Source organism: Nerophis lumbriciformis, linkage group LG15 (genome assembly GCF_033978685.3).
Source record: "Nerophis lumbriciformis linkage group LG15, RoL_Nlum_v2.1, whole genome shotgun sequence".
In the NCBI taxonomy this organism is placed as follows: Eukaryota; Metazoa; Chordata; class Actinopteri; order Syngnathiformes; family Syngnathidae; genus Nerophis; species Nerophis lumbriciformis.
The window spans coordinates 16,528,558-16,555,250 of NC_084562.2; the positions used below are offsets into that span (position 1 = coordinate 16,528,558).

At 39.6% G+C, this 26,693-nt stretch overlaps 1 protein-coding gene across 1 annotated transcript in view; it reads right to left on the minus strand.

Moving 5' to 3' along the window:
- The window catches only part of prmt3 (protein arginine methyltransferase 3), a 132,552-nt gene that overhangs the window by 19,461 nt on the left and 86,398 nt on the right, over nt 1-26,693 (minus strand). Inside the window, exons 14-15 of the mRNA XM_061975362.2 lie at nt 5,682-5,732; nt 1,163-1,250 (exon numbers count right to left, since the gene is read on the minus strand). Of these exons, the coding sequence (XP_061831346.1) occupies nt 1,163-1,250; nt 5,682-5,732 (139 nt within the window). The remainder of the gene's footprint in view (nt 1-1,162; nt 1,251-5,681; nt 5,733-26,693) is intronic.

Consider the following 26,693-nt stretch of genomic DNA (forward strand, 5'->3'; position numbering starts at 1 on the left):
GCGTAATATTTTTGTAGATCTGTCAATAAGTGCTTTAAGTTCATTATGCTTGCGTAAGGTACTTTTTTGACACCTTTAACTTGTTAGTGCATTCAGACTTCTGTTATTGTGAAAAGGGAAAAGGTGCCGCTGTTCTGAGCTTGATGAAAAATAAAACAACTTAAGGCTGTTATAATAAAAAAAACAATTAAAAAAAAAAGAGTCAAGTTGTGACTGCTGTCCTGTTTGTACATTGATCTTACATCGATGATGTCGTTCACAACAACACAAGCAGATGAGGTAGCCATCTTGACGTTTAGTTTAGGACGTGTTTAGGGGATGAATGAGCACAACGGACACATTATTTTCCCCAACAAATGTCCCTTCTCCTCACAATAACACATTTCACTCACATTTGTGTCAATTTCCGTGATATTCTGCATTTAACAGCGGATTCCGTTTTATTGGCCAATTTTGTGACCCCCACCGCGGTTACGTTAACATAAAAATGCCTTACTTTCTTTATTGAGTTTAGTAATTATTGCATAGATATACTAGCGCTGTGTCAATAAATAAAAAGTAGCAACCATGGTGAGATCCCACACATCCCGTAGACGTGGTCTTGTGTTCACTCATACATTCACTCACCTGTTTCACCGTTACAAGCTCAGGAACTTGCATGCACCCTGCACGGCCGATTAATCGTTTTTTTTCGATTATAATATTTTTATGATCGTGAAAAGCCAAAAAAATCTAAATCGAAATTCCATTAATTATCCAGCCCTAAGGTTAGGCAAATTCATTGAATCATAAATACAAGTGAGTTTTGGGAATAATGACTTCTGTTAATGTGTACATGGGTCTATACAATAACTATCAATATTCAATTGGTCAGGAACAGAGCTCTTGGCTTGCAACGTGTCATAAATCAAGTCATGCAAGAGACTATCCGATGAAGTTTCACATGCTGCCTCTGACGGCTGATGTGATTTGTTTGAATCCCTCGCTGTCTCTGGCTGTGACAGATAACGAGTGTCAAGTGGTCCACGTACATTACTGCCAGAGACAAAGTACCTGGCAGCCTGCTGCTGAGGATGACCAAAGCCCCCAAAATACAGTAACAAATGCAATAATACTTCTGAAATATCTTAAAAAACAATAAAGAATGATGTTTCTTACTGACCTGCCTGGATTGCAAGGGGTTTCTCTAGAAGGAAGACAGTCTGTTTCCAATGTGTCTTTGTGACCTGGGGACCAGTGGAGAACATCACCTGGACAAAGCATCAAAAAGACGGCTGTCAAACTGCTATGAGAACTTGCATTAATTGAACATTTTGTCTGTAAGAGATCTGAGATATTTTACATTTATTCTTGGTTTTTCATTATTATAAAAAAGGATTGTAAATTATTACACATATATATCACATACACTTATGTATATATGTGTATATATATATATATTTTTTTGTTTTGTTTGTTTCATCTGACATCACATGGACAAAGACAAGACCTTCTGGAGGAAAGTTCTGTGGTCAGATGAAACAAAATATGAGCTGTTTGGCCACAATACCCAGCAATATTTTTGGAGGAGAAAAGGTGAGGCCTTTAATTCCAGGAACACTAACCTACCGTCAAGCATGGTGGTGGTAGTATTATGCTCTGGGCCTGTTTTGCTGCCAATGGAACTGGTGCTTTACAGAGAGTAAATGGGACCATGAAAAAGGAGGATTACCTCCAAATTCTTCAGGACAACCTAAAATCATCAGCCCGGAGGTTGGGTCTTGAGGGCAGTTGGGTGTTCGAACAGGACAATGACCCCAAACACACGTCAAAAGTGGTAAAGGAATGGCTAAATCAGGCTAGAATTAAGGTTTTAGAATGGCCTTCTCAAAGTCCTGACTTAAACGTGTGAACAATGCTGAAGAAACAAGTCCATGTCAGAAAACCAACCAATTTAGCTGAACTGCACCAATTTTGTCAAGAGGAGTGGTCAAAAATGCAAGCAGAAGCTTGCCAGAAGCTTGTGGATGGCTACCAAAAGCGCCTTATTGCAGTGAAACTTGCCGAGGGACATGTACCGGTAAGCAAATATTAACATTGCTGTATGTATACTTTTGACCCAGCAGATTTGGTCACATTTTCAGTAGACCCATAATCAATTCATAAAAGAACCAAACTTCATGAATGTTTTTTGTGACCAACAAGTATGTGCTCCAATCATTTTATCACAAAAAAATATGAGTATTAGAAATTATTGGAAACTCAAGACAGTCATGACATTATGTTCTTTACAAGTGTATGTAAACTTTTGATCGCGACTGTATATATATATATATATATATATATATATATATATATATATATATATATATATATATATATATATAAATATGTCTATATATATATATATATATATATAGACATATTTATATATATATATATATATATATATATATATATATATATATATACATATATATATATATATATATATATATATATATATATATATATATATATATATATATATATATAAATATATATATATATATATATATAAATATGTCTATATATATATATATATATATATATATATATATATATATATATATATATATATATATATATATACATACACAGAATAAAGCTGCAAAATAAGCCACCATGGGGCCAAAGAAAGTTGCGAGTGACAGCAGTTTTTAAAGATTGTGAGAAACACTACTGAATTCAAGAAAAAACTGCCAGAGAGGTACGGAAATACCTCCTTACTTTCCGCTAATGGCCGTCTTCACCAACAAGAGTCTTCAATAAAGGTAAAGGTGATGTTAAATGTTTATCTAGTTCATTCATCAGTTATATTTATGATATGTTTTTTCTATCAAATATTTTTTATGAAATGTGTTTTTGGATGTCTGGAACAAATGAATTAGATTTACATGTTTTCTTTTAGGAAAAATTGTTGTGGTTTTCAGTAGAGATGTCCGATAATGGCTTTTTTGCCGATATCCGATATTCCGATATTGTCCAACTCTTAATTACCGATTCCGATATCAACCGATACAGTCGTGGAATTAACACATTATTATGCCTAATTTTATTGTGATGCCCTGCTGGATGCATTAAACAATGTAACAAGGTTTTCCAAAATAAATCAACTCAAGTTATGGAAAAAAATGCCAAAATGGCACTGCCATATTTCACGAAGTGCATTATTTTTTTTAACATGCCTCAAAACAGCAGCTTGGAATTTGGGACATGCTCTCCCTGAGACAGCATGAGGAGGTTGAGGTGGGCGGGGTTGGAGGGTATATTGTAGCGTCCCGGAAGAGTTAGTGCTGCAAGGGGTTCTGGGTATTTGTTCTGTTGTGTTTATGTTGTTTTACGGTGCGAATGTTCTCCCGAAATGTGTTTGTCATTCCTGTTTGGTGTGGGTTCACAGTGTGGCGCATATTTGTAACAGTGTTCAAGTTGTTTATACGGCCACCCTCAGTGTGACCTGTATGGCTGTTGACCAAGTATGGTTTGCATTCACTTGTGTGTGTGAAAAGCCGAAGATATTATGTGATTGGACCGGCACGCAAAGGGAGTGCCTTTAAGGTTTATTGCCGCTCTGTACTTCTCCCTACGTTCGTGTACCACTCCGTACATCGGCGTTTTAAAAAGTCATACATTTTACTTATTGAAACCGATACCGATAATTTCCGATATTACATTTTAAAGCATTTATCGGCCGATAAAATCGGCAGTCTGGTATTATCGGACATCTCTAGTTTTCAGTCTTACATTTTTGAACGAACAACAAACAAAATCCAAGGTACAGTACCACTGTACAACTAAAAGTATTGCTATTGGATTAGATCAGGGGTCGGCAACCCGCGGCTCCGGAGCCGCATGCGGCTCTTTGATCACTCTGATGCGGCTCAGCAGCTTACTTGCTGAACCCCCCAATTTTCCCGTTAGACTTCCGGATTTCAGTGCCTCTCGCAGTAAACTCCCGGGATTAATATTCACCGATTTTCACCCTTACAGCTATTATAAGGGAGTGCCATGATGGTACAACATTTGGCGCCCTCTACAATCTGTATTAACAACGTGCCAGCCCAACACTTGTTATACATTATACATCTTCTGCTTGCACACGTACGTGACAGCAAGGCATACTTGGTCAACAACCACACAGGTTACACTGACGGTGACCATATAAAGGTGACCATATAAAACAACTTTAACACTCTTACTAATAATGCGCCACATTTTGAACCAAAACCAAACAAGAATGACAAACACATTTCGGGAGAACATCTGCACCTTAACACAACATAAACACAACAGAACAAACACCCAGAATCCCATGCAGCCCTGACTCTTCCGAGCTACATTATACACCCCTGCTACCACCAAACCCCGCCCCCACCCCAAGCCTGCTCCCTCACACATCACCCCCCCCCCCCCCCCCCTCTGTGCGTCGGTTGAGGTGGGCGGGGTTTGGTAGCGGGGGTGTATAATGTAGCCCGGAAGAGTTAGGGCTGGGATTCTGGGTATTTGTTCTGTTGTGTTTATGTTGTGTTACGGTGCAGATGTTCTCCCGAAATGTGTTTGTCATTCTTGTTTGGTGTGGGTTCACAGTGTGGCGCATTATTAGTAAGAGTGTTAAAGTTGTTTTTATACCACCACCGTCAGTGTAACCTGTGTGGTTGTTGAGCAAGTATGCCTTGCTGTCACCTACGTGAGCAAGCGGAAGCCCCATACAACATGTGGCTGATCAGGCACGCTGATTGTAGTGGGCGCTATATGCTGTACCATCACGGCACGCATGACGCTGACAACCGCTATTCATTTAAAACCCGCGTGCCGCACCAGCTTAAAAATTCCATAAAAAGGTGTGGGCATCGTGTCTGAGACCCCTGGTTAATACATAGCACGAAGCAAAAAAACAACAACTTTGTATGCAGTGTTATTTCATTTAAAATTTCAAAAATTTTTGCGGCTCCCATTGTTTTCTATAATTTGTGAAAGTGGTCAAAATGGCTCTTTGACTGGTAAAGGTTGCCGACCCCTGGATTAGATCATGGAAATATTAAGACTTTACTGTCACAATACATTTGTTACTTAACATTTACTTAACATCATACATTAGAAAGGGTTATTTTTTACGCTTAAAGAGGTAAGTAAGTAACAATACATTTGTTACGTAACATTTGTTTTGTTTCATGTTATCTATTAAAAAGGGTTATCTTTACACTTAAAGAGGTAAGAATGTTACTTTCACAATTCATTTAAAAAGGTTTTTATGATGGTAGCATTGATAAGTTAAGGTAACCATTTGGAAAACAACAACGCTCAAACAGCACACAAGAATATATAACTATATTTAACCTGAATTAAGAACATTATGAAAGAAAACTTCACGGCTGACAATGGTGCAAACCGATATTTAAAACGCGAGTTAAATTCCAAGTAGGGCACTCAACCATTTGGACCAAATCCCGACTCTCAGGCAAAACACACAGAGTACTCAGAAGGTTATATGAGCTTGGCATCGGTGTTCCAACCGCTCGCCCCTGCTGGGTAGGTGCTTATATCAGCGGTGGACTAGGTCGTCTGTCGATTGCCGACTAACGCCTCGAGGAGGAGAAAAACGCTAAAGCGTGAACATAATTGAGTTTCCGTTAAATGGCTTTGCTGTTGCCAGTGCTGCTTACCTTGTTGCAGCAGCCTTTGTCAAAGAAAATGTCAAAGTAGCCGACAATTGCCTGCAATGAAATATGAGGGTTGTGTTAGAATGTGACATAATAAACATCTCAATTTGTTTGGCTTTGTAAGGCTGGCAGTAAAGGACAACTAAGGAATGTTTTAACGAGTAACAAAATAATCTGTAATATAAAAAAATAAATGCACACACAATGGGTGACACTGAACATTATTTAGTGTATACGTCATGCAACATGATCAGTATTACTACTGTGTTCCCCCCAAACCCCCTTTTTGCGACACCAACTCCCTTCCTCGTGTACGCTGACTCAACACAATGTTTCATGTGCTCCCTCTCACCTCGTCAGAGAGGCTTGTCACTGGACAAAAGAAATACATTAGGCAGCAATCACCAACAACATGGTGGAAATTTTGCTGACAACGAAAAAAAAAAATATATATATCACCTTGCCGGAACATGAAATTAGCACATATTGCTACATTGTTGACAATTGCAGCAGTGGGTGAGAGTGAGATGTTATGGAATGTTTTGACTTTTGTTGAGTGTTTACAAGCTTTCAGACCGAAATCTAATCGCATAATCCAAGTGTGTTAGTCCGACTTTTCAAAAACTGAACACGATTAAATTAAGGTGTTTCCATGGGTTGTAGGATGCCTATTTAGAAGCAAACTATATGAGAAATCTGACTAATTTAGTGCATGGGAAAGTACTGATTGTTTTTGCTCAATAGCAAGATGCATCATCATCTTGAAACATTATACTTTTATTCTTTATTTTATTCTACTTTTTATTTTCCTGTTAATAGCTGCTTACTTTCTGCTGCATCACATCCACACTTGCAACAGTTTACTAAGAACTTTTTTATTTTGTTGTTACAAGCGATTTTAGCGGTTAGCTTAGCAGTTAGCATGCCTGCTTCGAGCTTGCGCTTGGTCTCATGTTTAGCCTTGCCCTCCAGTGATAATGATACTTAATATACTAACAAATGCACTTTATTTACTTTATACTATACTATACTATACTATACTACTGTACAGGTAAAACAAAAACAAAAAATCTTATTTTGCAAAAGTCCATTCATTTGAGCAATTCAACTTCAAATGTGAAACTAATAAGTGATATAAACTACATATACATTCAAAGTGATATATGTCAATCCTTTATTATAATTTTGATGATCACGGCTTACAATTAAAAAAATTAATAATTCTCTGACATTTCAAATTTTAGGTTTTCATAAGCTGTAAGCCATAATTATCAAAATTATATTAAAAGAAGTCTTGAAATATCTTGAGTTGTGTGTTTGGAACCGACGTCATTTATTAGTTTCACCTTGCAAATCTAATTGCTGGAATAAACTAACCTTTACACGATATTCACATTTTCAGAGTTCCACCTGTATGGAAATATTAAGATTCTACTGTCACAATACATTTGTTACTTAACATTTGCTTTGTTTTACGTCATCCATTAGAAAGGGTTATTTTTACACTTAAAGAGGTAAGTAAGTAACATTACATTTGTTACTTAACATTTGCTTTGTTTTACGTTATCTACTAGAAAGGGTTATTTTTACCGGTACTATATTTGTAAGAAATGTACTTAATTCGCTGAAATGGAGATGATGACTATTAACTTAGTGGAGCGTCTCCATGCTGTGTATGGAGATCCAAGTGTGTTAGTCTGACTTTTCAAAAACTGAACAAGATCAAATTAAGGTGTTTCCATGGGTTGTAGGATGCCTATTTAGAAGAAAACTATATGAGAAATCGGACTAATTTAGTGCATGGGCAAGTATTGATTGTTTTTGCTCAATGGCAAGATGCATCATCATCTTGAAACATCCTTTCCATTGATGGAATCGGAAAAGTGTCCAAAATGTCAAAGTAAATTCTGCATTGATTGAAGATGTAATGACAGCCATTTCCTCAATGCCATTACTTGACACGCAGCCCCACATCATCAATGACTGCGATCGGTTGTCTTCATAAATCTCATTGGCACCGCACCAAACAAAAGTTCAGACATTATCACTTTTCCCAATGCAGATTTGCGATTCATCCCTCAATATGACTTTCATCCAGTTATCCATAGTTCTCAATTACTTTTTCTTAGCCCTTTGGAACCTTGTTTTTTACTGTTTCTATGTTAATGATGGTTTTCATTTAGCTTTTCTGTGTTTACATCCCATTTTCTTCCAGTTCGGTCACAGACGGTGACTCCAGTGCTGCACATGTTCTGTTTTCAAGACATATTGCTTGAAGTTTTCTGTCTTGACACTTTGATGTGTTCCTTGGTCTACCAGTATGCTTGCCTTTTACAACCTTCCCATGTTGTTTGTACTCGGTCCAGATTTTAGAACAATCAACATCTTTTGCAACATTGCGTGATGATTGACGTTCATGAAGAAGTTTGATCATCCTTTCCTTTGTTTCAATTAACATCTGTTGGGTTGGAGCCATGATTTATGTCAATCCACCTGATGCAACAGCTCTCCAAGGTGTGAACACTCCTTTTTAACTGTAGACTTATGAATACCGTATTTTCCGGACTGTAAGGCGCCCTAAAATCCTTTTCTTCCCCTCAAAACTCGACAGTGCGCCTTATAACCCGGTGCGCCTAATGTACGAAATTATTCTGGTTTTGCTTACCGAACTCGAAGCAATTTTTTTTTGGTACATGGGGTAATGATAAGTGTGACCAGTAATGACAGTCAAACATAAGAGATACGTGTAGACAGCAATATGACTCAAGTAAACAACACCAACATTTTATATGTTCCATTGAAAATATAGAACATTACACACGGCGCTCAGAAATCGATCAAAATGTTTTAGTACGACATTTGTAAGCTATGAAGCCGCACCGCATGATGGATTGTCGCCGTATTAAACAAACAAGTATTATTATGGTGTGTGTATAAGGTAAGACATTGTCTGGCGTTTTGCTTGGCAATATTATGCAAAAGAAACTTTTCTTACCTTCTGGTACCTGCTGATCTGTATTTGGGATCTGCATAAATCCTGAAAAATAGTCGATAAGCTTCTTCTTTTTCTCTATCTTCTTGTTATGGGACATTCATCCTCCGCTGTTGCCATGTCTAATATAAAGTAGTGTAAAGTTCTTACTTATATCTGTCAGAAAATTCGCCATGAAAACGCCAAAACATACCGGTGTAGTGAGTTTACATTATTCACCCAAGGAACTTTAGTTATTAGAGCGTTCCGGTCGGACGGTTTTTCACGGGACACATTTCCGGCCTTGTTGTTGTTATCGGATGAAGAGATGCTGCTCCGTTACTGATTTAAGTAAAGTCTCAATGTCATTAAAACGGTTAGCTCCATCTTTTGACACTTCTTCCACTCCCGTCCTTGCACGCTACACCGCTACAACAAAGATGACGGGGAGAAGAGGCTGCCGAAGGTGAGCCACGTAAATAAGACCGCCCACAAAACAGTGCATCCTGAAACGATTGTCAGAAAGAGGCTTGAAGATGATCTGTAAAACATAATCTATGCAACATTTTGACCAAAGAGCCACCATTACATGTAATGTAGAGCACAAGGAAGTGTTTTACATTTAGAAAAAATAATAATAATATGACTCCTTTAATGCGCTTTATAATCCGGTGCACCTTATATATGAAAAACATCGAAAATAGATAATTCATCTGCATTTAAAGGGCTTTATAAATAAAGTTGGCATGGTATAAGTTGGTAAAACAAAGCGGGCGCGGGGAATAGCGCTCAAAGGAAGACATGAAACTGCTACAGGAGAATACCAACAAAACAAGAAAAGCCACCAAAATAGGAGCACAAGACAAGGACTAAAACACTACACACAGGAAAACACCAACAAACTACAAATATGTCACGATGTGAGACAAGAGCTATAGTGAGGCATGGTTGGTTATGGTTTGAATTCATATCAAACAATTGCAGGAACGACTTTTTACTGTCAATATCGGCTGCTGAGTTTAATTTTGTGCCTCCAAATTTTTTCAACAAAAAAAAATGTGCCTTGGCTCAAAAAAGGTTGAAACACATTGATGTAGACCAGAAGGAAACGTGTCAAATGGAGATTAGGATCATCATAGGTCCCCAGATGAACACAAGAATGGAGGGACTGCCCATGCTTTTGGTGCACAAAAAGCAACCCCCAGGATAATTCCGCTTGCATTTCTCCCCCCACTGGAGGAAGAGAGGTACTCTATCAATCTCAGGAGCACACTTGTAGTGGCAATGATGCAGAACTAATAGCTTTTAATCCTGACGCAGCTGACAACTTGGAGGCTGGCTCTCCGAGACAAAGAAGAGCTGAATCAATGCAGCAAAGACGGGGGAGATTCCGTTTGAAAAGCTATTCCCCCCCTCGGTGTGCACTGACTGGAGAGGTGAAGTGTGGTAAACAGCTCCAGATCTTTTCTGATTCAGGCTAGAGTGGCAGCACTAGCTCAAGGCTTAAAGCAGCAAAAGAGGACAAAGTAGAAGGGAAAAAAAGAGCATGTCACCCCAATACAATTACGGCTTGTAATGAACGCAGCAGAGATGCTCAGTGCTGTGGTAATTGGGAAATTTGCTGTAATTACTCGGCAGGCAAAGCGCTTCCACTTCTCTCAGATGGAGATGATCCTCACTGTGCCTTGTTAATGACAACCGCTCATAAGCCAGACTGATCGACGTTTGTTTTATGTAACTTTGAAATTTGGCCACAGTGAAACATGAGCACAAAATGATGGTTAAAGATGGAAGCGCTTAACATTAAATCAATTCAAATTCAAGTTTGCACTCGTACTATGTACACTTCATCATTATTATGCCATGTTGTATATTTATACGAGACAAGGGAAGAGAGTTATATAGTCTGTATGATTTATGTTATTTTCGCAATAATATTAATTCATTGATGGAGTTAATGGGCAGTAATACAACTGTTGTCAATTAGCTGGCTGTATTACTGCTAGTCAGAGGTGGGTAGAGTCGCCAGAAATTGTACTCAAGTAAGAGTACTGTTACTTTAGAGATGCATTACTCAAGTAAAAGTAAGGAGTAGTCACCCAAATATTTACTTGACTAAAAGTAAAAAGTATGTTGTGAAAAAACTACTCAAGTACTGAGTAACTGATGAGTAACCTGTTCGTTTAATGATGACGGCAACAAATAATGCACAAAAACATAAAAATAGCAATGAGCAAATTCAGAGCCGGGAATATCTCTTAAGAAACTAAAACAATAATATTTATTAAATAATAATACATTAACATAAAAAAATTAAGGCAAATTGAGCCACAATAACTTAACAGCACCATAGGCTCAGTAGGCAGAGATTACAAAGGAAAATAACAAGTTAGCCTTTACGCAAACCATAAACTGATAGGTGTGGACTGCACCTGGGAACACACTGTGCACTTCTGATTGGTGTTTCTATGCATGCGTGTGTGTGTGCGACTGTGTGTGTGTGTATATCTGTCTGTCTATCTATGAGGCCGCAGTGCGTTAATAAATGTCCCTACACGATGTACATTTGACAGTGATTCATAGCAGGGAAGCTAACATCAGTCTACGGTGACAGCCGAAATATCTACTAACGTTACTTACCGCGATGTGCTTCCTCAAATTTGACGTTGAGTTCATGTAAGCTGAAGCTTGTTGTTGTTTGCCGCTGAAACTTTATGTTCAGTTAATCACATGACCGCCTGGCTCTGTTTGATTGGTGAAACGGAGTCAAACGTCACCAGTGACTGCATTTGATTGGTGAAACGCAGGCATGTGATAGATCCTACTTTGAAGGTCTGTCTGACAAACCAAAACAAATAAAGCGTGCATTAACAGATCGATAAAAATCAGTAGCGAGTAGCGAGCTGAATGTAGATAAATGGAGTGGAGTAAAAGTAGCGATTCTTCTCTATAAATATACTCAAGTAAAAGTAAAAGTATGTTGCATTAAAACTACTCTTAGAAGTACAATTTATCCCAAAAGTTACTCAAGTAGATGGAGTAAATGTAGCGCGTTACTACCCACCTCTGCTGTTAGTTTTTTTAAATAGCACCCTCACTAAGTAAGATTGAAAGGTTTATCTACCGGACACTAGTTTAATTTTAAATTAAATCAATATTTGGCCATTACTACTAATAAATGCATTTAAGGTATGCTGTAAAACATTATATTTTAACCAAGCTTATTATTCTAATTAATCCATTACAAGGATATACACTTTCAGGGGGTGGTTTTGAATCGGCTGAAAAGATGCTTGATAAACAAAAAGCAATTTATAAAGTTCATCGCCATACATGCAAGATTGTATTGTCCTCTATATTATCCTCTCTCTATACCAGGGTGTTCAAACGTTTTCCACCATGGGCCACATACTGAAAAGTCAAAACAGGCGGGGGGGGCGTAGTGATATTTCTTTATTTTGTGAATAAAAAGTTGAAAAAAAGCTAAAAACAGACGTTATATATATTTACACAACTTTGTCAGCTTTGTGTTATAGGTGCTAAAGCATATGTTTATTGATCATTAGAATCACTATTTTAGCGTTTTGTACACCTGCCCTAGACTCTTATTATTCTACGTTCTATTTCCCTGTTAATAGCTGCTCACCGAGGGAAGGGCTTTTGTAATCGACATTAAAAGGCAGTAATACTTTTTCCAAGAAAATCGTCCGATCCTGATCGGTGGCCTATCTATCGGCGCATCCCTGTCAGATACTGTAACCCAGCATCTTGTGGAGCCCATGTCTTGACATGTCACTGAAATACACTATATTGCCAAAAGTATTTGGCCACCCATCCAAATGATCAGAATCAGGTGTCCTAATCACTTGGCCCGGCCACAGGTGTATAAAATCAAGCACTTTGGCATGGACACATTTCTACAAAAAAATTTTTTCTACAAACATTTGTGAAAGAATGGGCCGCTCTCAGGAGCTCAGTGATTTCCAGCGTGGAACGGTCGTAGGATGCCACCTGTGCAACAAATCCAGTCGTGAAATTTCCTCGCTCCTAAATATTCCAAAGTCAACTGTCGGCTTTGTTATAAGAAAATGGAAGAGTTTGGGAACAACAGCAACTCAGCCACGAAGTGGTAGGCCACGTAAACTGACAGAGAGGGGTCGGCGCATGCTGAAGCGCATAGTGCAAAGATGTCGCAGACTTTCTGCACAGTCAGTTGCTACAGAGCTCCAAACTTCAATTAGCCCACGTACAGTAAGCAGAGAGCTTCATGGAATGGGTTTCCATGGCCGAGCAGCTTTATCTAAGCCATACATCACCAAGTCCAATGCAAAGCGTCGGTTGCAGTGGTGTAAAGCACTGAACTCTAGAGCAGTGGAGACGTGTTCTCTGGAGCAGTGTTTTTCAATCTTTTTTGAGCCAAGGCACATTTTTTTAATAAAGAAAATACGGAGGCACACCACCAGCAGAAAAGGTTAAAAAATGAAACTCCACCAGGTTGTCGTGCCTTATTTTGAGTCTGTTGTTGTTTTCCTGTGTGTAGTGCTTTAGTTCCTGTCTTGCGCTGTTATTTTGGTGACTCTTCCTTTCTGTTTTGTTGTTTGTTTTCCTGTAGCAGCTTCACGCCTTCCTTTGAGTGATATTGCCTGACCTGCTTTGTGTTAGCAATCGAGACTATTTAAGTTGTGCGTACGCTATCCTTCTTTGTGGGGACATTGTTGATTGTCATGTCATGTACGGATGTACTTTGTGGACGCCATCTCTGCTCCACACGCTGTAAGTCTTTGCTGTCGTCCAGCATTCTGTTTTTGTTTACCTTGTCGCAAGTTCAGTTTTACTTTCGTTTTGCATAGCCATCCCGAAGCTTCAGCCCCTTTTTCTTTCCCTTTTGTTAATTTTTGGTTTAATCATTGCATACCATTTTACCTGCACGCTGTCTCCCGCTGTGCTCTGTATGTTGGGATCACGACAAACCATCCTCGACGCTTTCCGACTTCTACAAAGTAATGAACTACCTGCTGCCACCTACTGATATGGAGTATTACATGGTTAACCTGCCGAGCTCTATACAGCACAGATACTCGACAACGGCACATTATTTGCAGATTATAATTACCGTATTTTTTGGACTATAAGTTGCAGTTTTTTTCATAGTTTGGTCGGGGGTGCGACTTATACTCAGGAGCGACTTATGTGTGAAATTATTAACACATTACCGTAAAATATCAAATAATATTATTTAGCTCATTCACGTAAGAGACTAGACGTATAAGATTTCATGGGATTTAGCGATTAGGAGTGACAGATTGTTTGGTAAACGTATAGCATGATCTATATGTTATAGTTATTTGAATGACTCTTACCATAATATGTTACGTTAACATGCCAGGCACGTTCTCAGTTGGTTATTTATGCGTCATATAACATACACTTATTCAGCCTGTTGTTCACTATTCTTTATTTATTTTAAATTGCCTTTCAAATGTCTATTCTTGGTGTTGGGTTTTATGAAATAAACTTCCCCAAAAAATGCGACTTACACTCCAGTGTGACTTATATATGTTTTTTTCCTTCTTTATTATGCTTTTTTGGCCAGTGCGACTTATACTCCGGAGCGACTTATAGTCCAAAAAATACGGTATTGATTTGCAAAAAAATATTTTTTTGGACCAATTAGGTGAAGTTGCAAAATTTCCCACGGCCATACTTGCCAACCTTGAGACCTCAAGGTTGGCACCCCAAGGGGTGGGGGCGTGGTCGGGGGTGGGACTGGGCGGGGGCGTGGTTAAGAGGGGAGGTGTATATTGACAGCTAGAATTCACCAAGTCAAGTATTTCATATATATATATATATATATATATATATATATATATATGGGGGTGGGGTGGGGGCGTGGTCGGGGGTGGGACTGGGGCGTGGTTGTGGGCGGGGGCGTGGTTAAGAGGGGAGGTGTATATTGACATATATATATATATATATATATATATATATATATATATATATATATATATATATATATATATATATCTACATCCTGAAAATATGCAAACAAAACTGTGTTTAGATAATTGATACTTCAAACTTGCATAAATAAATCTTAAGGATATAATATAACATGGCTTCTGAGAGCTTCAAAATGTAATGAATAAAATGCTAAAGTTGTTGATATACAAGCAATTATTTTAATAATTAAATATGGTAATTTTAAATGAATTATTATGATCATTTAAAATTAATTATTCCATATATGTTTATTTTAATGTATAATTCTATGGCTGGATGTAATAAGGAGTCAGAAAAAATACAAATAAAAACACAATTAATTTTGATGTTTTTAGCAAAATATAGTAAAAATGTATTTAGTTTTTTTTTGTAATTAATAAATATATTTATTTTTAGGTAAGATAAACATAATAATACAATGTGTCTCGAGTCTGGATGATTTAGTTCTTGTCACTCTGTTGTCCTCCTGTCATAAAAAAAAGGCTGTCCTCACTCAGGTCGCATGGAGCTGGAGGGGGCGTGGCCTCCAGCTCCGGCTGAAAATCGGGAGAATTTCGGGAGAATATTTGTCCCGGGAGGTTTTCGGGAGAGGCGCTGAATTTCGGGATTCCCCCGGAAAATTCGGGAGGGTTGGCAAGTATGCCCACGGCACACCAAACAATATCTCACGGCACACTAGTGTGCCGCGGCACAGTGGTTGAAAAACACTGCTCTGGAGTGATGAATCACCTGGCAATCTGATGGACGAGTCTGTTTGGAGGTTGCCAGAAGAACGTCACATTTCGGACTGCATTGTGCAGAGTGTGAAATTTGGTGGAGGAGGAATTATGGTGTGGGGTTGTTTTTCAGGAGATGGGCTTGGCTCCTTAGTTCCAGTGAAAGGAACTATGAATGCTCCAGGATAGGAATGGGATGGCACTTCAAGTTCATATGTGAGTCAAGGCAGGTGGCCTAATACTTTTGGCAATATAGTGTATTTTAGCAGTAAAAGGCAGATGTAGCCAATATAAGGAAATAAGTTATGCCATGGTCCACCGGTGTAAATGAAACTTAATGCAGTGAAACAAAGTGCTCGAAAGGTAGACCGTTTCTGCTCTGCGCCAACATCCAACTCCTGTCACAGCACCGTTGTATTAAAAATGCTCATTGACCAAAGCTGAAGGCAAGCAAGCACCTCTGACGCCACATACATACACACAGCCACACTTGAAAAAACAGGAAAAAGCAGAATGAGTGCATTTCATTTTCATCAGTGTTTTGCCCCCGGGCCCTAAATGTGTCTGTGATAAGTGATGACACTGGGCTTCCTGATGGTCCGTGGAGGAGGTTCTGCTCCATTGCGACGCTCTGGCCAAGTCTCCAGGAAGAGAAGGGGGGGGGGGAATTAATAATTATCATCATGGATAACACCAACAGGGAGCAATTTATCATTGCTCCCCTTTCGCCTGGCTATGTGTCAGTTAACCGCGTGGTCAGGCCAGATACTATTATACAACGGGGATGGGGGGGTCATGTAAAGGAGGAAAAGGGAGGATTGCTGACGGGAACGGGGGGCGGGGGGAGAGGTCTAATGCGCTTTTGATAGGGTTTACCCAGGCGTGGAGGCTTCAAGCATGACCACCTCACAGGCACATCGGTGTGGATTCCCTCCCCTGCCTCTCCTCTCACCCTCTGCCAGATTGCCGTTGTTCCGGTGAGATGGCACACGAGCCGTCCTCACCGAGTCTTCGTTCCAACCAGAGTTTCCTCACACATGATGCCCTCAGACAACACGCAAATAAGTGCTCTGTAACAGCTGGAGAAAGTCCTTTTTCAGCTGTGCGAAACAGACCGTGGACAGCTGCATCACTGAGCTTCGTTAATTAAAAAACACAACCAAAGCCATCGGAGGTCCCCAACTTCTTCCCTGACCACCGTACAAAATTCAGCATTTGCTACAGTCGTCACAACACCACCCCACACTATATTTTTTGAAGGTGCACGTCAAGTGCGCCATAATTTTCGGTCTTATATTACGAATTATGACATTACACCGATGAATCGGATAAAGCAAGATTGTCTATATTGTGCAACACTTGCTTAGGTCAGGGGTCGGCAACCCAAAATGTTGAAAGAGCCATATTGGACCAAAAATACAAAAACAAATCTGTCTGGAGCCGCAACAAATTAAAAGCCATATTACATACAGATAGTGTGTCATGAGATATACATTGAATTGAGATGACTTAAAGGAAACTAAATGACCTCAAATATAGCTACAAATTAAGCATAATGATGCAATATGTACATATAGCTAGCCTATATAGCATGTTAGCATAGATTAGCTTGCAGTCATGCAGTGACCAAATATGTCTGGTTAGCACTCCACACAAGTCAATAACATCAACAAAACTCACCTTTGTGCATTCATCATGCACAACGTTAAAAGTTTGGTGGACAAAATGAGACAGAAAAAGAAGTGGCATAAAACACGTCCTCGAAAGTCGGAGAAAGTTATACATGTAAACCAGGGGTCGGCAACCCGCGGCTCTTTATTTAAGCCCGAGTGGCTCTCTGGAGTTTTTTCAAAAATGTATGAAAAATGGAAAAAGATGAGGGGAAAAAAATATATTTTTTGTTTTAATATGGTTTCTGTAGGACAAACATGACACAAACCTCCCTAATTGTTATAAAGCACACTGTTTATATTAAACATGCTTCACTGACTCAAGTATTTGGCGAGCGCCGTTTTGTCCTACTAATTTTGGCGGTCCTTGAACTCACCATAGTTTGTTTACATGTATAACTTTCTCCGACTTTCGAGGACGTGTTTTATGCCACTTCTTTTTCTGTCTCATTTTGTCCACCAAACTTTTAACGTTGTGCATGAATGCACAGAGGTGAGTTTTGTTGATGTTGTTGACTTGTGTGGAGTGCTAATCAGACATATTTGGCCACTGCAAGCTAATCTATGCTAACATGCTATTAAGGCTAGCTATATGTACATATTGCATCATTATGCCTCATTTGTAGCTATATTTGAGGTCATTTAGTTTCCTTTAAGTCATCTCAATTCAATGTATATCTCATGACACACTATCTGTATGTAATATGGCTTTTAATTTGTTGCGGCTCCAGACAGATTTGTTTTTGTATTTTTGGTCCAATATGGCTCTTTCAACATTTTGGGTTGCCGACCCCTGATGTAAACAAACTACGGTGAGTTCAAGGACCGCCAAAATTAGTAGGACAAAACGGCGCTCGCCAAATACTTGAGTCAGTGAAGCATGTTTAATATAAACAATGTGCTTTATAACAATTAGGGAGGTTTGTGTCATGTTTGTCCTCCTACAGAAACCATATTAAAACAAAAAATATATTTTTTCCCCTCATCTTTTTCCATTTTTCATACATTTTTGAAAAAGCTCCAGAGAGCCACTCGGGCGGCGCTAAAGAGCCGGGGGTTGCTGACCCCTGCCTTAGGTTATGTCTGCACTAAACCGGATAGCCCCTTAAACTAATAATTATTTAGCCTAAGCCTCGTTTCGGCCACACTAAATAATCGCTAAAGATTCCCCTCACTGGATATTTTTTTACACGGGTAAGTGCGCCGTCTATGTCTTGAATCTCCGGCTCTTAGCTTTGTATGGACTCATCGATCGTTTACAAACTGGGTTCGGAAAGAACCCGCCACAGCCAGCTTCATAATGAAGTGGTTTCGTAACTCCAAGCTAACCACTTGAAATATGGAGGCGAGTCATCCAGACATGCCCGTGTTTCTCCTTCTTCTACATGTACAGACGTTTGTGGAAATCACACATGAATACCCTAAGAGAGAGCGATTGCAGCTATTTGGGATACAACACTTCTCAGACGACAAGAGAACTTTTGAATGTCCAGGTCAGCTTTGATTCTACTTACCGAAAAACTTTGTCCATTTGTTGAAGGAGAGCCGACGAGAATGCGGGCTCCCGTGGATGTGATAAAAAAAAAAAGGTAGCGTGTGCTTTGTATTACCTGGCCGTCGAGGGAAGACTATGGAAAACGGCGAATGCTTTTGGACTGGCAAAGAAGACTTTGTTAGATATTGTCCGCCATGTATGTCGCGGACTTAACGTCTAGGTCCAGAGTAGAGTCACCAAAAACGAATGGACAATTAAGGTGAAGGCAAAAGAGTGAGGAGTGTCCTCACCAGATACCTAGATCCCTAGATTGATTGTTGTAAAATGTTCTTCATCACATGTGCATTAAAGATTTGATTAATTTATGATGGCTCAGGTGTGATTCACCACAATAGGGCCCCACAGCACACTGGATTCCAGTTAATTGAAATACCACAACACTGGATATTGTTCAGATAAGTTACATTTTATTTAAGAACTTGCACACAAAGCAACACTGGAGGTGACTATGAAGTGCGTATTTTCCACGCATGCGTACTAGGTTGCGTTGCGCCGCAGGACGGAGGGGTCTTAAACGATCATTGTGTGTGTGGACAAGGATAAGGTTAGGTTGGATTTACCCTGGATACCTTGGTGTAGAAGGGGCCTTAAGCTTACTGGACCTCACAGTGTAAACAAACATGGCATTGGTCGTGCCAGAGTAAAACATCCCTCAGATTTCCTGCAAACACTCCGCGAGGAAGAAAAAACACAATGGCTATGACACCTCAAACCTTACGAGCCGCCCCCGAAACATGGCTGGTATCCATGGCCGAAAGCCCGAGAAGAAAAAAGCTGCCCAAAAAAAACTAACCTTTGGCGCACGAAAAGTGCAAAAAGCCCCCAAGAGACGACCCAAGGACCAACGGTATTATGACTTAAGTAATGAAATTGTATTTTTATTTGCACTTTAATTTTATTGACAGTTTATTTAAGAAACATTTATTATTATTATTATTTAATAATTTAGTTAAAATGTTATGTAAATGTAATTATTATTTAATATTTGCAGTATATTTCATTAGTATTTATTTTTGTAATCAGCCTGACCTAAGCCCTGATAGTAATCTTTGTGATATACACGTTTTATATCATGTTATAAATGTAAATAGGGTAGATACTGAATACCATTAAAATCAAGCGTAATATTACTAATCCAGTGGTATTATTTGAGTGGGTCCCAAACGCCTCTGTAGTGGAAAAGTTGGGCCCCGGGTTAAAAAAAGGTAAGAACCCCAGTCTTAGACTACGTTTACACTGCAGGCCGAAGCGGCCCTCCATCTGATTTGATCAAAATCAGATTTTTTTCCAGCTAACGTTTACAATGCAAGTAAAGTGTGATCTTTGTCAGACTCAAGTATAAACGCGCAGAGGCCCCAGTGTAGACTGCAATATGACTCAAGTAAACAACACCAACATTTTAAATGTTCCATTGAAAATATAAAACATTACCGTATTTTTCGGACTATAAGTCGCAGTTTTTTTTCATAGTTTAGCCGGGCTCCAGTGCGACTTATATATGTTTTTTTCCTTTTTTATTATGCATTTTGGGCAGGTGCGACTTATACTCCGGTGCGACTTATACTCCGAAAAATACGGTACACATGGCGCTCAAAAATCCATCAAAATGTTTTAGTGCAACGTTGGTAAGTTATGAAGCCGCACCGCTTGAAGGATTGTTGCCGCATTAAACACACAAGTATTATTATGGTGTGTGTATAAGGTAAGACATATTATCTGGCGTTTTGTTTCGCAATATTATGCAAAAGCAACTTTTCTTACCTTCTGGTACCTGCTGATGTGTATTTGGGATCTGCATAAGTCCTGAAAAATTGCGCGCGTCTGCGCCAACACCGTAGTCGATAAGCTTCTTCTTTTTCTCTATCTTTTTGTTATGGGACATTCATCCTCCGCTGTTGCCATTTCTAATAAAAAGTAGTGTAAAGTTCTTACTTATATCTGTCAGTAAACTCGCCATGAAATCGCTAAAACATACCGGTGTAGTGAGTGTATATTATTCACCCAAGGAACTTAAGTTATTAGAGTTCCGGACAGACGTTTTTTCACGGGACATATTTCCGGTGTGGTTGTTTCCGGATGAGGAGATGCTGCTCCGTTATTGATTTAATTAAAGTTTGAATGTCATTAAAACAGTTAGCTCCATCTTTCGACACTTCTTCCACTCCCGTCCTTGCACGCTACACCGCTACAACAAAGATGACGGGGAGAAGACGCTGTCGAAGGTGAGCCACGTAAATAAGACCGCCCACGAAACAGTGCATCCGGAAGCGACTGTCTGAAAGCGGCTTGAAGATGATCTGTAAAACATAATCTATGCAACATTTTGACCCAAGAACTACCATTACATGTTATGTAGACTACAAGGAAGTGTTTTACATTTAGAAAAAAATAATGATATGACTCCTTTAATGCGCCCTATAATCCGGTGCACCTAATATATGAAAAAACATTTTAAAAAAGACCATTCATCGGCAGTGCGCTTTATAATCCGGTGCGCCCTGTGGTCCGGAAAATACGGTAAGTTTGATCGTCTTCTTGGCACTTTGCTAGACCTGAAGTCCAACAACTTCACGAAACCATCCAATCGCCACCATAATTATTTGTTTATCGGAGTGTTATAGCTTTTTTCTTTGAGGTGGAAAAAGTCACAAATAAGATTTATTTGTGGGGATTACTAGCATTAGCTTTGCTCTTAAAAACCCCCCAAAAACGACTCAGATTCAATCAGATTCAACTATGAAAATCCTTAGTCGAAGACAGCCCTAGTTGGATCGTATAGTTTCAACGGTTTTTGCCCCTCAGGAGTAATAACGTTTTAAATTAAAGTCATTATCTCCTGCTTACTCCATCAGAGCTGATGAGAAATGTTTACTTTCTGCAGTGCGACAGGGCCTAAAGTGGCCTTAAAAATGTTCCACCGCAATTGTAAATTACATTTACTTGCAAGTTGTAAACAACAATGCTACATCAGTTCGACTTTTTCCTCTTATCTTATGTATTATGTAGGAACCAGGGATCCAGACTCATTTTCTGTCCCGGGTTTATGCAATGGTTCTGGGCTATTCAAAAGAAGACAACATATATACAAGGCTATGAGATGTAAAGAGGGGGTGAAGAAAGGGTAGCTAGAGGAAAAAAAACATGAGCAAGGATTTATCTCGAGTGTGAGCGGCACAGACGCAGGGGTTGTGCTGTTCATTTAATGCAAGGTTAGGCAGGCTGAGCTGATGAATGGACTGTCGACAGGAGAACAAAAGCAGGCGCTCCATCATTGGGCGAGAGGCGCAGCAGCTCTTTCTCACCAATCCCTGAGCACTGGTCCAGGAGCAGTTTACCCTTCACACATCCTAACCTTAACTACCACTGAAGATCTGCAGACAATACTGACTCCAGATCAGTATCTTTATGGCAGCACAGCACAGTCAATAATCATCCGTAAATCCTGAGGACAAGCAGCTTTGATGCTGTAGGAGAGTACGGACAATGTAGACTCCTGATACCTATTTCACAAAACACCTGCATTGTATAAGCGTGGCTTTCGGTAGGAGTGATGAGCGATGCATCCCATTGTTTATAACATCTCAAGGCACTTGAATACTCTTCTATATCAAGAGGAGGCTGTGTTGTTGAGCATAAAAAAGCAAGAGAAAGACAATTTGCAACAGGAAAAGGGCAAGAAGCCCCCCTGCCAATAATGTCCCACAATCTGTTTTTCAGAATCCTATGGACATGACTTGGGTAAAAAAAAGGAAAAAAAAAGAAAAAATGTCTACAATCTAATCAAATACAACAGCCTCATCTCCAAGTGAACACAAGCCAGATAATAACCATATTGATTATCCATTAAAACCTACGCACCAAACAGTGCAGTAACAAACGCTGCTCCTCTACATGCGCCACAATGCAGAATATCAGACATTAAACTGAGGATCTTCTGCTGCGGGCGGCTCACAACACCCTGAAATGTGGCTCTGTCGTTGGGAGAAAGTTCGATGAGGCAGGTTGAAGGAGGAAAAAAAATAGCTGCTAGCACCTCACCAAATAGGCTCATAAAGCATTGTACGCACTTTTGTGTTTTTAGCTGACCCCCACAAAGGAAACAACTTCATTCATGAGTAGCAATCATTTGTGACATTCGCCGATATTGTAGCTTTAAACTTCAAATTGGTCCCGAAAGTCAGACTGTAGTCATTTTTTTTGACAAATGTACATCATTTTGAACTGTAGTTGTATTCCTGTCAAGTGAAGCTGATTCAATGATTTTGATGTTATAGAGCAGGGGTGTCAAAGTCTAGGCCCGGGGGCCAGATCCGGCCCGCAAATGAATTATCGTATTTTTCGGACTATAAGTCGCAGTTTTTTTTACATAGTTTGGCCGGGGGTGCGACTTATACTCAGGAGCGACTTGTGTGTGAAATTATTAACACATTACCGTAAAATATCAAATAATATTATTTAGCTCATTCACGTAAGAGACTAGACATATAAGATTTCATGGGATTTAGCGATTAGGAGTGACAGATTGTTTGGTAAACGTATAGCATGTTCTATATGTTATAGTTATTTGAATGACTTTTACCATAATATGTTACGTTAACATACCAGGCACGTTCTCAGTTGGTTATTTATGCCTCATATAAGGTACACTTATTCAGCCTGTTGTTCACTATTCTTTATTTATTTTAAATTGCCTTTCAAATGTGTATTCTTGGTGTTGGGTTTTATCAAATAAATGTCCCCAAAAAATGCGACTTATACTCCTGTGCGACTTATGTATGTTTTTTTCCTTCTTTATTATGCATTTTCGGCTGGTGCGACTTATACTCCGAAGCGACTTATACTCCGAAAAATACGGTAACTATGGCACCCGGTGTCACGACAGGGTTTTCGCAGCTTACTGCGGGGTTCGTTCTCCCGAAATGCAGACGGACCACTCCGGACAAGGCGTGCAGGTAAAAACATAATTTAATTCTCGAAAAATCATAGTAGGGGGGGTTGATGTGTGAGGGAGCAGGGTTGGGGTGGGGGCGGGGTTTGGTGGTAGCAGGGGTGTATAATGTAGCCCGGAAGAGTCAGGGCTGCATGGGATTCTGGGTATTTGTTCTGTTGTGTTTATGTTGTGTTAAGGTGCAGATGTTCTCCCGAAATGTGTTTGTCATTCTTGTTTGGTTTTGGTTCAAAGTGTGGCGCATTATTAGTAAGAGTGTTATAGTTGTTTTATATGGCCAACGTCAGTGTAACCTGTGTGGCTGTTGACCAAGTATGCCTTGCTGTCACTTACGTGTGCAAGCAGAAGATGCATATAACAAGAGGCTGGGCTGGCACGCCGTTTATACAGACTGCTGTACCATCATGGCACGCCCTTAATATTATTGTAAGGGTGAAAATCTGAGAATATTAATCCCGGTAGTTTTCTGCGAGAGGTACTGAAATCCGTAGTCTCCCTGGAAAATCGGGAGGGATTGGCAAGTATGCAGCTGAGCCGCATCAGAGTGATCAAAGAGCCGCATGCGGCTCCGGAGCCGCGGGTTGCCGACCCCTGGCATAGACTATGGACAAGGAATACTCACGAAACTGTGGCATGAAACAAACAAATCTTACGTAGACAAGGCATGAAGCAAACAATGACGCCAGGCCGACTGACTGGCTAAGGCAAGCTTAAATAATGCCTCTGATTAGTGCTCGTGTAGTAGGTGAGCGGGCGAACACTAATCAGAGACAGGTGAACACAATGAGCAACCAAAACAAACTCAGAGGTGCACAAACAGGAACTAAAAGAGTCCAAAACTAACAGAAAATACAAAACATGATCCGGACCACGGATCATGACACCCGGGATGATATTTGATTAGTGTTAGAACCGGCCCGCAGGCCACAGCCGCCTACTGCTGTTTTGCACGCACCAATACCAATACTCCATCAGTGTTGGCGCTAGGAATTTTCAAAATGGGGTCCCAGGGACCCCATCAAGTCATAAAAATTATGACCCCTTTAAATATTCATTTATTTAATTCACCCGATATACATTAATATTTTGCATTGTTTTCTGCAAGTAAAATTATATTTAATAAAGTTATATAATCATTGTTGTTGTTTTGTCTGTCTGACAGTTTATTAGCAAAACAACTAAGTTATGGGCGGATTTTCTTTAAACTTTCAGGACCTGTACGAGGTGGAATAAGAACAACTGATTAGATTTTGGGCCTGAGGTTTACATTATGAGCTTCAACTTAAGTGTGTGCGTGTGCTTGCAGCCTCCACTCACACAGATAAAGACAGTGGATGAGAGGCTTCACTATATTTCTTTAATGCTGCTATAGATGGAACAAAACGTTATGAGTACATTTTGATTGAACTTTCAGGAAATGCCAGAACTAGGATAGGGATAAGTGATTAAATTTTCGGTGCGAACCGGATCACCGCCTGTATTTTTACTACTGGTTGGTAGGTCCTGACAGAGGTAGAGTTTTGGATGTTTTTTTAAAGGAGGTTTTTAGGCGAAATGGATGACTCCCAGTTACCTGCATTGTTAGTCGCCTCTTGCTAGCAGTTTTAATTTAAATAAGAAATATATATCTTGTTTCACATGGAGTTTGGTTGATTGGCAACACTAAATTGGCCCTAGTGTGTGAATGTGAGTGTGAATGTTGTCTGTCTATCTGTGTTGGCCTTGCGATGAAGTGGCGACTTGTCCAGGGTGTACACCGCCTTCCGCCCGAATGCAGCTGAGATAGGCTCCAGCACCCCCCACGACCCCAGAAAAGGGATAAACGGTAGAAAATGGATGGATGGAAAATAAAATGGGTTGTGATGTTTCATGTTACTGCGTTGTTTTAAAAACAAACTGGGGCAAGAAGGCTGAGACCATTCACTTTCTCAATTTCAACCTCACATTAAAATCAATGCTTGGATTGAAAAGCCTGAGCTTTCTGATTGACTGATATCCTCTTAAATACAGTAACATTATCCATCAACATGAGCTGACTGATGTCTGTGAAGCTTGTGGGAAGTCCATTAGCAAAGTTGTGTTTCAGGCCAAGCTCGCTTGCTTCAAATATGCTAATAAACCGTTCAGTCAAGTTCCACAAAAGATTAGTAATTAGTATACCTTGTTATACATAAAAAATAAATATCTGGTTCTGTTGCCAAAACACTTCACAATAAACAACACAGAAAAACTATAGTGTTGCATCAGACCACCACCAATCATCACTTGAACAGGCTGAGCTATTGGATCAAACATGCCTCACCATCTACACTGAGTTTGTTGCTCAAAAATAAATAAATAAAATGATAAATGGGTTGTACTTGTATAGCGCTTTTCTACCTTCAAGGTACTCAAAGCGCTTTGACACTACTTCCACATTTACCCATTCACACACACATTCACACACTGATGGAGGGAGCTGCCATGCAAGGCACTAACCAGCACCCATCAGGAGCAAGGGTGAAGTGTCTTGCTCAGGACACAACGGACATGACGAGGTTGGTACTAGGTGGGGATTGAACCAGGGACCCTTGGGTTGCCCACGGCCACTCTCCCACTGCGCCACGCCGTCCCCCAAAAAAAGGTTAATTATGTCTTCTTATTCATATACTTTTTCAAATTTTCTTATGATCAGACAATATTTTCGGTATATTAGATGGAATCTTTACCTGACATGTTTTGACTGTCTGCAGTCTTCTTCAAAAGGGTCACCTGACCACTGTGACGTGTTGCCTATCAGCTGTTCTTATAGGCGTGGCCAACCAGGCAGACCTGTCAAGTCTACCTGGTTGGGGAAAATATTGTCTGATCACAAGAAAATCGGAAAAAGTAGTGAGTTTTTGTTTTATTATCAGAGAACAGAATATGCATACTTTGAGGAAACACTATCTACTCATTAATTCAAACTTTTGTATGAAGCAAGCATTGTAGACGCCTCAGTGTTTGTCTTTATATCGTTCTGATGAGCATGTTTGTGTGTTTGTATTTACCGTGCAGTCGGGTTGTCCCGATACCAATAATTTAGTACCGGTACCAAAATGTATACCGATACTTTGATACTTTTCCAAATAAAGGGAACTACAAAAAATGTCAATATTTGCTCTATTTTAACAGAA